At 37.9% G+C, this 18,096-nt stretch overlaps 1 protein-coding gene across 4 annotated transcripts; it reads left to right on the top strand.

The window, feature by feature from the left end:
* Positions 1 to 307: 307 nt before the first annotated feature.
* LOC147389308 (uncharacterized) lies at positions 308 to 18,081 on the top strand. Of its 4 annotated transcripts, none has more exons than XM_086417751.1 (10): positions 308 to 412; positions 883 to 1,034; positions 2,624 to 2,733; positions 4,162 to 4,230; positions 13,439 to 13,554; positions 13,654 to 13,708; positions 16,491 to 16,611; positions 17,279 to 17,326; positions 17,571 to 17,665; positions 17,782 to 18,081. In XM_086417751.1, the coding sequence occupies exons 1-10, from the start codon at positions 342 to 344 to the stop codon at positions 17,881 to 17,883; spliced, it is 939 nt and encodes a 312-aa protein (XP_086273877.1). In that variant the 5' UTR covers positions 308 to 341; the 3' UTR covers positions 17,884 to 18,081. The 4 variants fall into 4 exon arrangements, with proteins under 4 accessions (XP_086273877.1, XP_086273876.1, XP_086273879.1 ...); XM_086417750.1 differs by having other exon boundaries at positions 2,555 to 2,733; XM_086417753.1 differs by having other exon boundaries at positions 308 to 645; positions 2,555 to 2,733.
* Positions 18,082 to 18,096: the final 15 nt, after the last annotated feature.

The raw sequence follows: 18,096 nt of genomic DNA, 5'->3' as shown, positions 1-18,096 counted from the left end.
TTGAACTTTCAAACGTGTCAATTCACCAGAGATGACGATGTAGTTATGGAGAACGTAACCTTTGTGGGGTGCCCTCAATTTTTTATATATATAAACTTTGGTCCACCCTTAGTTATATTTGAAAGCTAAGAACATCTAGGTCATTTTTCATTAATCGACTGGAGATGATTGATGTCAAGGGAGCATGTCATCAATTTGAAATTATAGGGGTATCTTACGTATTCACAAAAACATAGAGGGGCATGTCTAAATAACCAATAAATAAAAAATATAATATGAATAATAAAAAATAAAAAACGCCACCCAAGCAACCGGGAAGGCAAAACCAGAAAGATCTATATATGTGCCTGAAAGAGAGGAGAGAGAGAGAGGGAGGGAGAGAAAAGAGCGAGATCACATTAAAACAGCTTTTGTGAGTTGTGACTCCTCTTCTGCTGATATTGAAACCCTAGAATTTTTCCTCGAATCTTTCATGGAAATAGAAAAATTCGATTGATTTCGTCTGTTTCTTGATGAATTTAAATTGGAGCTTTTAATTGATCTGAACGAGTTTCTTTTGATCTTGTTCTGGTTTCGAAGTAGCCATTGAAGAAACCCTAGAATTATCGTTCTACCTGTTCTTCGAAGTCGAGAGTCGAATCTTTGGTATTATAGATTGATTTCCTGCTGGTATTGTTGAGTTTTAAGCTGTTTAACATACAGTAATCTTCTCATTTTCTTTTTTCTGGTTCTTTTGAGGAGATTTGATCCGATTTTGGATCGATTTTATTCCAAGGAACATCAATTTGTATCGTTTAATCCGTTTTTGTTGTTGTATCGAGGAGATTTGATTCGAAAACCTTACATTTTACATCGTTTACTCTTTTCTGTCTTCCTGTGTAGGAATCTAAGGGGTTTAGGTCTGAGATGTTGGATTGGATTGGTTCAGAGATGGTTTAGGTGGGCTGATATGGATGACCGTGGTGAATCTTTCGTCGCAGTGAGGAGGATTTCTCAAGGCCTTGAGCGAGGCAGCAATTGCCATTCAACTTCTGGTATGTTATAAATTTACTATTTTTTTCCTGGAAAATGTTGATTAAACCTTATAGTCCTTTGAAACGAGTTAAATTTATAATTCGAACCAGTATGTTCAGCTACATTGTATTTGTCCTTTCTGTTTCACTTGTTGATTTTGAGGAAGTTCTGATATTCCAGATTTTCATTTGGTTTCCTGTTAGATGCTATGCGAAATGGTGTTAATTGTTTCTTATTGATGTTGAAAATGGTGTAATTTGTATATTTTCCTGATTATTAGTGCTTTTATTTAAATTGAAGCCGTGGAGATTTTTTAGAAAGCAAAACAATAGTTAACTGTAGTATCTCATATCTAATAATGCCAGATGTGTTTTTTTCACTATACTTCAGTATTGGGTTAATTTAACATATATATATATATATAGATGGCTGAATTGTGGAATTCATGCGTGTTAAGTAATCATTCTTCCAGGTAGACCTGAAGTGAAATGGTTGTTTGATTTTCATCTTTATAAGATCCGATATATATTTCTGACTCCATTGTGTACAAAGCATGGAACAGCATATAAAAGATTGAACATTTGGGCTGAAACAATTGTAGCGATAGAAATAACTTTGTTACGGTTCAAGTGCAACTTATCAACCAAAATTAAAAAATTAAAATAAAATTAGGCATATGAATGTATGTCCACAAAGACGCATGGAGAACACCATCAATCCAATTAGAGTGCCTGAGATTTTCCTTGATGTTGTTGATCCGTGATGGCACTAAAGATTTTGGTAAACGTTGATCTGATATTAGCCATTAACTTGTCATATCCTTTTATATGTACTTTGTACTTTGTATTCCGCTGATTATCTTTAAAAGATTCGACTCCATTTAGGGTTTGGAATAGGACCTAGTAGTCATTAAGCTTAAAAATGATATGGTGGAGCACATTTTTGTAAAATTAGTTCAATCATACTGTTTTTCTTTGTTTTATTTTCTCTGAATTGCATGATTTAGTTATTTTTCAGTATTGGTGTTGTTTATGGCAGTTACATGTAGGGTCTGTATGATTTCGTGGGAAAATTGACAGGAAAATGTGGTTTGCAGGTGTATGATCATGTATTTGCAAGGGAAAACCATTTTTCCTTCCCATTCTTATGGAAAACTATTCTCTTACCCTTCCCCTTTTGAAAATGATTTTCCATTCAGCTTGGGAAAATCCTAATGTTATTCTCTCATGATTACCCCCACCGAAAAACTAAAGCCAACTCTCTTCATGACATTGTCCTCGGTGCAATAGAAAACTGACAAACATTTTCTGAAGAAATCCATTTTCCTGTGAAAATGATTTTCTTGAGAATTTTTTTATATTTGCAATCGTGCACGCCTTTAGAGATTGTCGTCTGCTACATTCTGACTAGAAAATATTTCATTTACTTGTTTGTAACTAGGAATATACTGTGGTAATTTTAGACTTCTGATAGGAAATTTTAGTAAGGCAGGTTAGTATCCTTTGGGTCAACAGAAGTTCGTTGTTTTACAATCTTGTAGATAACTATTTTGGTAATTTGAAGTATGGAAACTCCAATATCAACTGCTGGCGATCTTGTCTTGCTACAGCTGAGGTTGTGGCAGGATCAGCAGCTTGGATTGGCAGAGGTCTTTCTTGCGTTTGTGCTCAGAGAAGAGACAGTGATGCTCGCCCATCATTTGACTTAACTCCTTCCCAGGTAATAAACATCCTTCTTGTAGTTCAGTTAATTCTAAGTCCAACATTACTGTATATCAATTGTGTTCATTGTATACTGTGCTGTTTATGTGCACCATGCAATTACTAAATCTTCTGGAAAATAATACTTAGGCACCTTAATGTGAAGTTCAGATTTGTGTACCCTCCACTGCTTCCCCACATTACTGATTGCTCCAGAATTATTTTAAATGAATACTTGAAAATAGGCATCTTTTTTTACAATGTGTTCACTGTTTATTAATTTCTTTTCTAGAGAATAGAAGAATGAAAGATCCTTCTTCAAAAGTTTGGAATTAATTAAAATATCAACTTAAAATATTTGAAATTTGCACGAAAGTCACTTATAAAAAATAATATTTTTTTTTTGCATGAAAGTTAAAAGAAATGAGAATAGGATACATTGGTAACAAAGGGCTTGGCTTTGTGTGGTCAACAAAAAGTTCTAGGCAGCAGCAGCATAAACCAATACAACTTCAACAAGGGTGTCCAACTTTCCAATCTAAGTTGACCACACATGTACTTGGTTGGTTAACGCTTGGAAGTTGACCATTTGCTAACCAAGCTTTTGAGACCTCAGACTTGCAAGGATCAAAGTCAAAGGTAGTCCTCTCAATGTACCTCTATCAATCCCTATTTCAGAGGGTAATATTGAAATGGTGGACCTACTCGAAGTTGCACCTAAACAGTCTTTCTGTTAGGAGAAACTACCCCATAAATAATTTCATGTTTGGATAGACAAATGAGCTATTATGGGACTTTGGAGTTAGGATTCTCTTCTTAATGACTGGATATGTACTCAATTACCAGTTTGGTTGCATGTATTAACAAGACTCCAATTTGTCCTTGTGTCATTTTTCCTTTTTCTGTTTTCATAATTTTGTATTGTATCACTAAACTCTTACTCTTCAAATTAAGTCTAGATTGGTAAATTTACTGTATTGATGCCAAGGTGACCAACAAGTCCCAATTCTTGGGCTTGCCTAAGCCTTTTCACTAAATTTCCCTTCTTCTTTGAAATAACTTTCTCAATGGCTTGACCTTTCAAAATAATAACATGTGAAGTGAGACAATTAATGTATACTCGCTCATTGAATTCTTATATACTTTTTGAATTTGTCTCATTTATCATTTTAATTCATGTTCAAGTTTCCGTTGGTGTTTGTTTTGTTGTTGTTGTTTATATTATCAATCATATCATATAAAATTAGGTACTGAAATAGCTTTCTATTTGGCTTCTATATTTTTGGAATAAGGCTTTGATGATCATGATGATGGTTGTATGAGAACAAGGACTTGGAGCAAATTGTGATTTGCCTTTTTTCCATTGATATCCATCTATCACAAAATAACGTTGATGCCCTAATCCTTCTTTTTTTTTTTTGGTGGGGGGGTGGGGTTGTGGTTTCAGGAAGAATGCTTGCTGAGGTTACAAAGGCGCATAGAAGTTTCATATGATAGTTCAAATCTTGAGCACCAGGTAAATATGTACTCAGAAATCATGTTAAAAATCTCCTTTTTATTGTAATTTATATGAAATATGTGTTAATTTCTATGATTGGATTGATGCGCATACTATTTGGCTATGAACTGATATATGAACTTGCCTAAGAATTTGGATAGATTTTGTTTGAGAAAGATGCCTTCGCAGAGGGTAAACAAATCTTGGGTAGAGTTTTAGTTGCTAATGATTTTCTTACGTCTTTGCATTGGAAATGCCTAGAAAGACGTGAGAGCTTCATATAAAGTTGAAAATTGAACTATTTTAGGATCATAAGTGGGTGTTGGATTTCAGAGCGGGAGGGGTATACTTAGCTGAATATTCCTGTTACTAGGGCCTGAACACTGTGGTTCCTAGAAAAATGGGTAGGTGTTGGTTGTGTGGTGTCAACAAATCCTTGTCATACGACTAGTTTAATTTAGGTTTGTGAACCAAGATTGTGTAGGGTATTTGGATCCAGAATGAGAATTTTAGTTTTGTGTAAAGTAATGATTGAGTAGCGAAGCAACGGATGAATACCAATGGTGCAATATTTGTTGTCTGCTTTGTGAGGATTATTTACTGGCAGTAATGAATACAGTAGTGACGGACTCTGTGAAGGTGGCTGTTAGAGACTAGATGGTATGAGATACCCTTGTCGGAGATCACATCATTGTATGAAGCTGACAACGAACTATTGGGTGTTTGATCGGCTATTGATAGTGGCGTTGTGAGTTGCACAATGGGATGTTTCTCCTGTGGTAGGCTTAAGCTTACCAATGTCAAAATCCTTTGTTGAGGTAGGGATGCATGACACAAAAATCCTTGTAGGCTTGCAGCCAAACCTTGCGAGGTGGTCCTTGGGGTACTATATGTGGAAATCCTAATAATCTTGTGAGCTGCATCGTGCAAGCTGCCCCAACTCTGCATTCTAAGTAAATGGGCTTTGGAGATTTGGACTAGAATCTACCAATATGTGGATAAATGTCATTCTGTGTAAATGTGGTAGCAAGGGGGTAGTGGGTTACCTCATCAATTTTACATAAGTAGCATGAAGAGAAGCATTAGCAATGGTCACCTCGAATTTGTTAACAGTCTTAACTTTGAAGTAGGTAAGAGTAATAAAGTACCTTCTAGGAGGATAAGGGGTGTGGTGAATGGTGATAACCTTATTCAATCTAAAGATTGAATGAAAAGAAGAATGTTGTTGAATATCTCAATTTGGAATGGAGATGACCCCTCTTGGGATTTGACTTTTGAAGAAAGATGAATCATTGGGAAATATATTTCGTTGATGGCTTGTTGTCTTGCATTAGTGGTTCCCATATCAGCCTGTTGGAAAAAAGAAAAAATAAAAATAAAAGTTTATAGTTATGTAATCACAAGGGATTGTTTTCCATTTGCTCTTTTTTACTCGGTTTTCCTCCTTCATCTTTCTTCTCCCCCTTTTTTCCATTTGCGATTTGTTGGGCCTTTGGAAGGAATTAATGAAAGAAATTTTGAGGGCTGGCATACAAGATCCTTTAAATCATCTTTTAGAAGTTGACACTTATTTTATTGCAAACCAATCAGTTTGTGCAGTGTGGGGGGTTTAACTTTTGAATTTGTTTTTGGATGGGATTGGGGATTTTTGGGATTCTTTGCTTTACCTACTATTTTGTTTTATCTTTTTTTGTTTGTTTGTGTGGGTACAAAAGTTTTCTTTCCTCTTTGATCCCGCTTTAGATCTCTCTATGAACAATTACTACCCTTCCTCCTTTTCTCGGTGGAGGACATACGAACTCTCGACAATCAAGTTAGGTGAGATTTTGACAGATTTTTGGCTCAAAGAGATAAAATTGTGTACCTTTGGCCTTCGTTGGTCCCCTATTTATAGATCAGATACCCCGATTAGACACCCCTCTAACTATCGGACTTTTCAAGCTTTCACGTGTTAGGATGGGCACATATCAAAATCTTGTTCAACATTCCTTCCCATGCCTGGCTGACATGGCTGGGTATGGGGTCCATACTTTGCAGGTACGAGAGTTGGTGAGTTGTCGTGGTGGATATCCTAATCCATCAGTTATTTGCTTTGTCAGGAGAAGGGGGAAAACGACATATCAACTACTATGTCAGAGCGCATTGGGGGTGGGGGTAAGTTAACCGTTACGTTACGTAACGTAGTCAGAACCGTTATGGTTAACACCTTCCCCATCCCAGGTTGTCTCTAGGCTTTTATCCAAGGTGATGTGTCTGTCCGCAGGGCCTTCCTAGGATCCCTTGGTGGGTGGGTCTTCCAAGTTTTTCTTAACTGGAGGATTTTTTTTTTTTTTTTCTGCTCCCACGATTTTGATTTTTAATTTTTGCTCCATTGTCGAAGATTTTTTTTTTTTTTTTGATTGATGAGAGATTGAAAAGAAGGATACAAAGAGGGGGAGTCAAATGAAATCCCATCAAGTCAAAAAGTCCTCGAAAAAAATCCCTTTAAACTCCTTGAATATTTTGCACCAAAAGAAAAGAAATCCAAAAATTGATCTAATCATCTCTTCTATTGACTTCAAGTTTCCTTGGAAAGTCCTAGCATTTCGCTCAAGCCAAATACCCCAAAGGATCATGAATGACGTTAAACTCCAAATTAACTTTTTAGCATGGCGAAAACCCAATCCATCTGAAGCAATTCCTCAAAAATACCTTTGATGTTGCCCGGGGCACAACGATCCACCCCAAACATAAAGAAAACATGATCCCAAATCTTACTTGCAACCTCACAATGAACTAAAAGTTGATTGGTGGATTCCGCATTAGATAAACACATGCAACATCCGTTAGGTCCGCAAAAGCCTATTTTCCTAAGAAGGTCTTTTGTTTGAATTCTTTCCCAAACCACTGTCCAGGGGAAAAAAAACGACTTTAGAGGGTGCCCTTGGGCCCCAAAACGCAACGTGAGGGAAGGACAACTCTCCTCTATAGGCGGGGTCTTTGTAGAAATCCTTGATCAAGAATAAACCTTTTTTATTGGGAGCCCATAATCTTCCATCGTCCGCTCGATCATCTACTAACACGCCATCTAGCAAACCTATCAACTCAGACACTTCCATCATCACCCAGTCATTCAACAACCTTCTGAAACCCAAATCCCATCCTGTAGATTTATTTTCCAACACTCTAAAGCTTGCAACCGGATGCTTCTTTTTCATGGAAAACACAAAAATCATTGAAAATCTTTCCTTCAAAGAATTACCCACACTAGATATCATCCCAAAATCTAACTTTGTCCCCCCCTTCCCACCTTGTAAGTAACCATTTTTTTGAATTGAGGTAAAATTTTCAAGATACCCTTCCACACCCCACATCCTTAAGGACATCTAGCTGTTCCACTCTCCTACCCCCACAGATCTTCTCCAAATTTTGCTGTTATCACCTTTCTCCATAATCCTTCTCTTTCCACCCCGAATCTCCATAACCACTTTCCAAGCAAGGCCCCATTGGGCCTTCCGATCTTCTTGAATCCAAGACCTCTCCCTTTCTTAACTCAATAAATATTTCTCCAACTAACTAAATGAAGCTTGTTTTTCCCTATTGTGTCATGCCGTAGGAAGTCTCTAAACAACTTATCTAGCCTTAGCTCCACGCTTCTAAGAACTATGAACAAGGAAAGATAGTAAATTGAGATGCTAGATAACATACTTTTAATCAAAGTTAGTTTACCTTTTAATAAGTAGCTCGCTTGCCATCTAGATAACCTCTTGGAGACTTTTTCTATCACGGGTTCTCATAGACTCTTGTTATTGTAAGGGGCTCCAAAGGGTAAGCCTAGATAAGAAAAAGAAAGAACATCCGCGTAACACCCCAACATTGCAGCCAAGAAATCCACTTCTAGAACTTGACCCACTAAATACACTTTACTTTTTCTAAGGTTTACACGTAAACTTGTGACTGCCTTAAAGCAACAAAGAATACCTCCTAGGAACCTCATCTGCTCGACATTAGTATCCAGGAAAATCAGTGTGTCATCTGTAAACTACAATTGGGTTACAATTAGGTCCTCTCTACTTGGTTGAAAGCCAATAAGATCACTACTCTCCATGACTTTCCCCACCATTCTACCCAAAGCCCCTACCACCACCAGGAACAAAAAGGGAGATAGAGGATCCCTTTGCGGTAGACCCCTAGAACTTCTGAAGAAGCCTTCTGGAGAACCTTTCACCAAGATCGAAAAAGTTGGGGAAGAAATGCACCTCATCACCCAGTGAATCCACTTGTAGTCGAACCCCATTCTACCCAATAAATATCTAAGGCAGCTCCAACTAACGTGGTCGCAAGCTTTCTCAAAATCTATCTTGCAAACTAACCCCGGGATTCCCGATTTAAACCTCGAACTTGGCATTCGTTCGCTATGTGGACTCTGTCCAAGATTTGTCTCCCACTCACAAAGCCCCCTTGACTAATACCAATGATCCCAGATAAAACCTTTTTCATTCTCATTGTGAGCAATTTAGAGATGATTTTAAATGTGCTGCCCACCCAACTGATTGGTCTCAAATCCTCAATGTCTTCTACCCCCGCTTTCTTAGGAATAAGAGTCACAAACATGTAGTTCAACCCTATATCTAACACCCCATTCTCGAAAAGATCTGTTAGGATCAAATCCACCTTAATAATGCCCCAACTCTTCTTGAAGAAACCCAAAGTGAATCCGTCTAGTCCAGGGGCTTTATCTGAACAAAGGCTACAAATAGATTCCCAAACTTCCTCTTCCTCGAAGGATCTTCTAACCATAATCTTTGTGCTTTAGATATATTGTTAAAGTGCAATCCATCCAATCTTGGTCTGACATCATGCGTTTCAGAATATAAGTTTGCGTAGAAGTCGGCCACACCTTTCTTAATCTCCTCCTAGCCTTCCACCCACCGTCCCCCAATCCTAATTTTACAAATATTGCTAGACCTCCTGTGAGCATTAGCCATGCGAATGCTCGGTTTTTGTCTCCAACACATCTCTTCCAAATTCACCTTATTGTATTCCTCCTGAATAGCTCCCCTCTTAGCTCTAGTCCCTGGAGAAAGCAAGCCTATTTCCTCTCTAGTGTCTAGCTTCTCCAACTCCCTCAATAGTTTCTTTTTCTTCACTTCTACTCTCCCAAACACCTCTTTGTTCCACTTCTTGAGTTTGTCTTTGATGAATTTAAGTTTCAGTCGAAACACTACTCCTGACTTTCTTAAGAAATCTGAACACGACCACCAATTCTCGATAAGTTCCTCAAAGTTTTCTTGTAAAAGCCACATTTCTCGAATCTAAACGGAGACGGCCGCCTAACAACTGTGCCCACCTGAAGAAGAATAGGGCAATGACCCAACATCAGATTCAGATATGTAACTTGAGAAAAATCTGCGAAGTGATCGTCCCAACTAAAAGATACCAAAAACCTGTCGAGTTTGCTCATGACTGGGATCCCTTGGTTATTAGACCACGTGAATTGCCTCCCATTTAAAAGTCAATCAACCAACTCATTATTATGAACAAAATAATCAAACTTTCTCATTTTCAACGTCATCCTTGAACCCCCTAACTTTTTGAACGAAAATCGGATAACATTAAAATCGCCCCCAATGCACCACGGCACACCCCAGTAAACATTGACATCATTCAATTCTTCCTAGAACTATTCAAAATCCCTATCCTTCGATGGCCGATAAATTCCTATGAAAACCCACTGGAAATCACTATCGGATAACCTACACAAAATGGAAACAGAAAAAGCATCTAACAGTGAATCCTCCACCACCAATCTCCTACTGTCCCACAGCAAGATAATGCCCCCTACTGTCCCAATAGCTGGAACAAAACACCAACCCACATGATTGCTGCCCCATAAATCCGAAACCACCCTCTGATCTACAAACTCCAATTTTGATTCCTGAAGAGCCACAATCTGCGGTTTCGAGCTACTGATAAAGGATTTGATCACTGCCCTTTTCCTTGGATCATTCAAACCCCTGATGTTCTACACTAATAATTTAAACGACATTAAAAACTAATGTTTTGCTCCCCTTACCCTTGCCTGAGTTTCTCTTGCCATCTACATGTCCATTTTCCCTCCCCAGAACCTCCAAATCCTCGACAATAGACCATTTCTTGCTTCTAATCACTTATGAGTTTAACAACAACTCCTCCATCTCTTCTTGCTCCACTACTGACCAAGAATAGCTAGGGGATGAGGAACATTCAACCCGTTCCTTTGTAAATTCCAACTCAATTGGAACTTCTGTCCTTCAAGTATTAACCTTTCGAATCCTATCTTTGATCACTGAGTCTTGGTAGGAGGCCACTGCTAACAGAACTCCTTTTTCCGAAGTCGAACTATCCAAACTGATCCCCACTGCAACCCCTAGATCCCAAATCCTATCTGAATTCCAACTATAGACTATTATAGCTATCGTGCTCGCTTCCGTTTCCCCAAGATTGATCAAATTACCTTCTTTATTTATTCCGGGTATATTGTTCAAGAAAGAATTGATAAAACTGAGATCAGACGCTATTGCACGCACGACCAATCCTAGATTCATCGAGAAATGATTTACCAAAGAACCTGACGATCAAAAAGGTCGAGGATGGGTACGCCTGAGTGAGAAGATAGTTGTAAATTGACCAGTGTCACCATTGTCGAGCTTCTCCTGGCAACGACTAAAGATTCAACCCGTTCTCGATACAGAAAGTTCTCCCAACGTTATCAAATCCTTATTAAAACAGATCTGCCCACCTCTTGTCAAAACTGAACCCCCTGCCTTTGGCCCAATGAATAAATTGCGCAACTAGACTTACTCTCAAACGAGCCCAGATCCAAAGCTATCTAGACCTCAGGAGCACAAGGGGACACCAAGGGCCCAAAGACCTCGCGACAAGACTCTATGGGCTGGCTCACTACTGTCGGATCCATATCCACGCCCAATTGGGCCTCAAGAGGACTCACTAGAATTGCGACAATAAGCCCCACCATCACATTCTGACGTCTCCAGCTCATGGGCCTCGAAAACATGTTTCACGGCCTTACCTCAAATTGAGTCAATGGTTAACGAGTGACTCCTCCCCACTCGACTCCATCAGCTCGTTTGCCACACATCTATTACATGTCTCCTTGATGGTTTTGGGCCTCCTCATTTTCTTGGCACGTGTCCCAGATAGATAAAACTTTTTACTCCTCCCATCCACGCGTCTAACACTCTTCGGGGTCAATCTTTATAAACCTCCTGTTCCTCTTTATACATCTCCTACTCGCCTTTCCCAACCCCAGATAAACTCCACGTGTCATTGCCGTAGTTAACTTGTCTACATCAGAACTTACCATCGAACAGTCTGCCATCTTACTTTTGAAAATTTCCCCTGGATTTGCTACAACCCTACTGCCTAGCTTTATCAAAACCTTTAACCCTTCGAAGCATCCTCGTCCCTGTTTCCGATCACCGGTGAACTCTGTAACAGAAACCTCATATGATGAGGATGCGAAAGGATCCATAGAAACTAGGGGTGCAACTTGGTTCGGTTCGGTTCGGTTTGAGGTCAAATTGGAACCGAACCGACATAGGTCGGTTCTACTAAATAAGAACCAGAACCAAACCAAATTCCATTGGAACCAAACCAACCCAAATCGAATTAAAGTCGGTTTGATTCCACAGATTGCAAATATTTTATAAATTATAAGTAATATTTTTTAAATAAAAAATTAACATAAAAATTAACCCCATCGTCGACCATCTTAGATTTACCCTTCCGGTCAACCTGGACTTGATTCGGCCAATGATCCTCATCAATAACAATGGCTACTTTATGATGAAAACCCCCAGCTTCCACCCATAAACCTCCAGGCATCCTCCAAGGACAAAAATGAACTTTAAGTCTTGCGCAAGACAGATCTGCCATCTTCGCTTTACTTGGGTCCACCTCCATTAGACCACCTAAGTTCCTCCCAATAAAGTTAAACACTTGGGTCCCCCAAAGATTGAAAGGTAACCCTTCCACTAACACCCACGTACCTTCCAATTCCCACGTATCTGCAAGTTTGTTCACATTTGCAAACCATTGGGAGAATCTAACGTTTACGTCTCCTAATGTTGCAATTTCCAGCCAGATTATCGCTTTCGCTATGGTTCTGTTTTCAGCGATGATAATCATCTTCTTGTTACCCCAAGCATGCTTCTCTAGTTTCATCTTCCATTTGCTATTCTCCTTCCCGAGTCTGTGTCTGACCTCCTCCTTCAGAAGGTTGCAGTTAACCAATTGGAATCGGCTGTGCACACCACAGCTGCTCTCCAGACCCCAAAACAGTCTTCCCTAGAAAAAAGAACCAATGAATCTCCCCTGAACTGCCTGAACCTCTTGGATCTTCAGTATTTCACTAGATTAGACCTCATCAGCTTGTCCTCTAATAGTAACATCCGCCCTCGAACCTTTCTGCTTGAACTTATCCACTTCATCATCCATCTCCATTTTCTCTTCTGGATCGCATAGAACCTTCAGTTTAAAGCTGATTGCTAGCCACCCTTTCCCATCCCACCCCTTTGGAAGATCCAGCACCAAAGTTTTAGAACCATCTTGAAAAACCTGCAGTTTCAGGAATATACCCCTGGTGTTCTGATTCGAAGAGACTATCAGAGTTCTTCCTGCCGAAATATGTTTCTCCTAGAGAACTTTAGAGGAGTCCACCACAGAAGAAAGAACCTTGCTGAGCCATAATCCTTCCTTAAGCAGCAGGGAAACCCTTATCATATATATATATATATATATATATATATATAGAGAGAGAGAGAGAGAGAGAGAGAGAGAGAGAGGGGCAGGAATCAGATCTTTCATTTCAGGTGATCCTTGTGTCAACTGCCAGCTACCTCCCCATGTACTCCTTTAAGCACACTGATTTCAGTTCCATGAGAGCCATTCACAGCACAACATAGAGGAAGGGCTCGACTTGACAAGTCCCATAATGGATTTATTAATTTATCTGGGCGGTCCAATATGGCCAATGGATGGTGTGATTTTGGCGGATATTGTCTTATATAAATTTATCTTTGCTATTGTTGATTCTTTTTCTAACTTTTTCTATTTGTAATATTGTGTGTGTGACCATATATAACCTTTCTGGAACAGTCCAAGTTTTAGGACATTGGTGCAACCTACAAGTTTGTGTGGTGAGGACTACTGTTTCCTGTTACTAACTACTGTTAGATTATTGTAGGAAACATTGAGGGCTTTGTGGAATGCTGCCTATCCTGGAGAGGAGCTTCAGGGTTTAATATCTGAGCAATGGAAGGAGATGGGATGGCAAGGAAAAGATCCTTCTACAGATTTCAGGTACATTAGTCTTTCCTTTGTCATCTTCTGCAACCCTTCTGTTACTGGTTTTCAGTTTAGTGCATGCTTTATATAAATTATTTTGAATTTGTATGGTAGGGGAGGTGGTTTCATATCACTGGAGAACTTATTGTTCTTTGCAAGGACCTACCCGGTATGTCCTCTTGTGCTGCTTCTGCTGCTGTTTTTCTCTCTCCCATAAGTACTTGAACGCTTATATTAGCTTTGTTGGATTTTGAACCCTTTAACCCATGATAGATTTAGTGTTGTCATGTCACAAAATTGGTCACAACTATGTAGCGATGGCATATGTTTTCCTTTATGTTTAGAATGAATTGATCTCTCTGCTAGAGTAACTTCCATGTCTAGTCCTTCAAAATACTAATGCTGAAGTGTTATTAGAATCGTCTAAAAGCTCCCTGGACCCTAGTATCTCATTTATTATGTTGTATTTATTAATTTGTCTCTCTATAAGAGGTTACACTTCTATGTACTCCATAGTACAACTACAATATGAGGTTTTGATATGAGTCTAGTTTGAACTTTGTTTTATGGGTAATTGTACTGTTAGCTTATACAAACCAAAGCATACTATTTTATGTAGAGAGTGCGCATTTCATGCATGGAGATCATTGACATACATTTTACTGTTGGGGTTTGTTTTCTTAACATTCTAATGGAGAAGTGTACACATGGATTTAGACAGAGGAACCTAAAATTTTGGGATTAGGCTTTGATGATATTAGTGTATTTTCAGCCTTAACCTAGAATGAATATGTGGGCTGGCTATAAAAATGTATAATCCCGACTCTTGCGCACAGATATGGATATCTGTAATGGTTTTTAATCTCATTAGTGATTTGCTGAGATTTCTAAGAATGAAGTTCCCTCTGGCAGTGAAGAGTTAGATATCTCGTAAGAAATTCATTATTTTCTCTTTTTTTTCTAATAAGTTTTCTCTTATTTTGTTCCAAATTTCATTATATGCTTCAATTTATTGAATATTAAATTTTATGGTTCTTTTATACTTTATCATAGCACTTTAAGATAAAATATTACCATGTTCAAAGGAATCCCTTTCTAATTGTTCTCAATAATGTGTTTTATGACCAATGATAACACATTCTTATCTGCACGATAATAATATCTACTTCTTATCTATAACCAATATCTCCAATATGTTGAAAAATCTCATGTTATGTTCTGATTTCTAAAATGTGTTCTAGGATATCAATATGCTGATGAAATACTTAATATTTTTGTTTCATAAAAATTATGGAGATAAGATTTTTTTTTAATTCTGCTTTTGTTTGTCTATAACCCAAGAAGCTACCACAGGCTTTGTGGAGATAGGGAATATGCCTTCAACAGTTGAAGTATGGGCCTGTGTGGCTTAAACTGAGGAGCCTATTTGGTTGAATTTGGGCTGTAAATGTGTAAGAGGTGTTTTGTACCTGTTAAATATTTTTGAAGGTATTTTCTTGCATTGCAAGTTCTGTCGATTAGGATTTAGGAGTAGATATTGGTTATCATATCTTACACGTCTCTAGTCTTCAACCCCCCAAGAGGTTTAAATGCTGACCTGAGGACACTTTACTATTGATAGTTATGGTTGAAGGTTTGAACAAAGAACACAAGTCGTATCTTTAAACTCAGGTGGCTTTGGTTAGTCCATGACAAATCTTGATATTAGTGCCATTGACAAGTAAATGAAATGAAAACAATTGAGTCAGGACAAGGCAAATTGTTGCAAGTGAAAATCCCTAAAAAGGTGCATTTGGAAGCCAAAATCAGGTGGATTGCAATAGTAAGGGTCTGAAGTCATTTGCTTTTGAATGACAAAATTATTCATGTGGACCTCCCAATGTTTGGCATAAGGTGTAGATGATTACGATTGTGCGGTGTACATGCTTCCTTGGTGCACAGTGAAACCTATGAGACCAACACTTTAGAGGATCTAATTTGAATCTGTTCAGCTAAATTGGCATGGTTTGATGATCATAATCATATAATGTATAAACTTTTGAACTTATCTGGCTGTTAAAAGACTGCTTTGGAAGGGATTGCAGATGACCATTTTGAACCAATGACATTGTTGGACGTATCAGGATCCCAACTTGATTATGTTCATTGTTATGCAAGTGAAAAAGCAATTTAGTGTGATGATCATGTGCTTCACCAAAAGGTTGTTTAAGCAAATCTGTATATTTTATTATTTCAAAAGACCTGTAAACCTTTTTTGATGCTTCAAGTAAACCTTTTCAGTAGTTAACAGACCCAGCTAGAAGGAACAGATAGGTTGAAGGTTCTAAAAGCAAGAGGAAGGACACAGATTAAGATCGTAAGAATGGATTTGAAGACGACTTTTCTTTTTGATACGTTGAAAGACCCACGATTAAAGAAAACATGACTTTAGAGAGGATTGAATGGCGGGATAGGATTTATAGCTGAACTACTTGGGAGTTGGGATAAGGCTTTGATGATGACGAGGAGCATATGGTTATGCAGTAATTAAGTAAAAATAAATAAACTTAAAACACATTAAATTAATTATTGTTAAAATTAAATAACAAGAAAACTGAAGTTCAGATTTTTTAAATGAAAGAAACCTGTATTGGTTTTCAAGAAATGAGAATAACTCTCTTCCAAGCAACACCTCACAACAAGATGCTATTAGAGGGCTTAATTAAAAGATAAAACACCCAAAAGGGTGATATCCAAAACCAAGGTTGAGCTGTCTTTGTTTTTTGGGGTACAGATATATGAGTTTTGTGTGTAAGCAACTTGGTCAAGCAATAATGAATCAGTTCCGAGTTGATCTAGTTTATGTTTGTCCATTTTACTAACTGTAACAGAGATTTAGTTCCACCTAAGCATTTTTGTCTTCCATCCATGTTTCCATCTGTAAACTGAGGTAACCTAACCTATCCATGCAGAAATCCTTTCAGGATCTTCTCCGAAAGCAAGAAGGAGATCGAGCATTGTGGGAGTACCCATTTGCAGTAGCTGGTGTGAACATCACATTCATGCTCATTCAGATGCTTGATCTTGAAGCAGGTTTGCATTTTTTTTCCCCTCAACTTCATGATACTTAAATGGTGATTATTCTGAAGCCAAATTGCCAAATATTTGTGATGCAAGTGACGAAATTTCTCAACTTTTGTACTCAAAGTTTTGCAACATAATCCAATGTAATCTTATTAGTCATGATACTTCAAACGGACATCAATAGACTACTGCACAAGTAATAACTCAACAGATTCATGCCGATCCCTATTAGATAACAGCTAACATGTCCATATGCATATACTGCTACTGGCACTTGTTCGGGAAACGGGCATATAAATCATTGTTTCCCAAATTCCGGGTCTATCCCATCCAATATCTTGATAATATGCTTTATTTTAATCTCTTAGGCCAAGATTCATCTTTTTTGTATTTACATCATGAAAAATATGATGTAAATTATAATATTGTAAAGTATTTTTTATGTAACAAGTGAGTCTCATTCTAAAACTGAGTTTATTTACTTGCCAAGCCTTGGTATAATTTACCAAGTACCGTCAATAGTATGAGATAGAAGGTTGTCTTCCTTCACAAAAATATTCCTGATGATGGTTAAGTTGCTCACAACTAGGAAGAAATTTGAGAAATTTTATAATTCCTGTTCAAATAATGGAACTTCCTAGGGCATTACTAACTGAATTCCTCTATAACTCCACAGTTAAACCCCGGACGATGATGGGTGCTGTTTTCTTGAAGTTTCTTTCAGGTAACGTTCGATTACTTTCTATTTACTTGTTTGGTTTGAGTTATGATGGAATTTGTTGACTACAATAGGACACCGTCATGGCACTTGTGCAGATGTGATGACCTTTTCGTGGGTCTTTGTCTGAAATATATATTAGAAAGAAAATTGGCTAAAATTAATTATCCGTATTCTGGATCATATGATTGATTACATTTTACAATAGTTCTCAAATTATGTTGGATGTAACTTGTGGTTTGTGAGACAGAAAACGAAGCAGCATTTGACCTTCTCTACTGCATAACTTTCAAGTTGTTGGATCAGCAATGGCTCGAGATGCATGCCTCATACATGGACTTCAATGTATGTGTCTTTAGTCAGTCAAAACAATAATATATATAACTGTTTCCTTCCTTTTTTTTGTCTTTTTTTTTTTTTTTTTTAGCTCTCTTTTATTTTTATTTTTCCTTCATTTTTAGACGGTGATGAAGTCCACACGTCGTCAACTAGAAAGTGAGTTGCTGCTTGAAGACATGATACGTCTGGAAGACATGCCTTCCTATAGCCTCCTACAACGATAGTCTTCAGTTCTGTTATTGAAGAAGCGAGATGGGTTTCATCATCCAATATGTTTTTGCCTTGTTTGCATTTTGTTATCCCTCGCTCGTATTTCCTTTTCTGTTTCAAATTTTTTTTTTTTCCTCTTTACATTTCTACTCAATTGTGTTTTACATGATAATGGTGATTTGCGATTTGAAATTTAGAGAACTTTGGGTTGAGTGTTGTAAGGCTAC

This window comes from Akebia trifoliata, chromosome 12, assembly GCF_017979445.1.
Source record: "Akebia trifoliata isolate Shusen 1 chromosome 12, ASM1797944v1, whole genome shotgun sequence".
Classification (NCBI taxonomy): Eukaryota; Viridiplantae; Streptophyta; class Magnoliopsida; order Ranunculales; family Lardizabalaceae; genus Akebia; species Akebia trifoliata.
The sequence above is the reverse complement of the archived record's forward strand: the minus strand, read 5'-3'. Positions and strand labels throughout refer to the sequence as shown.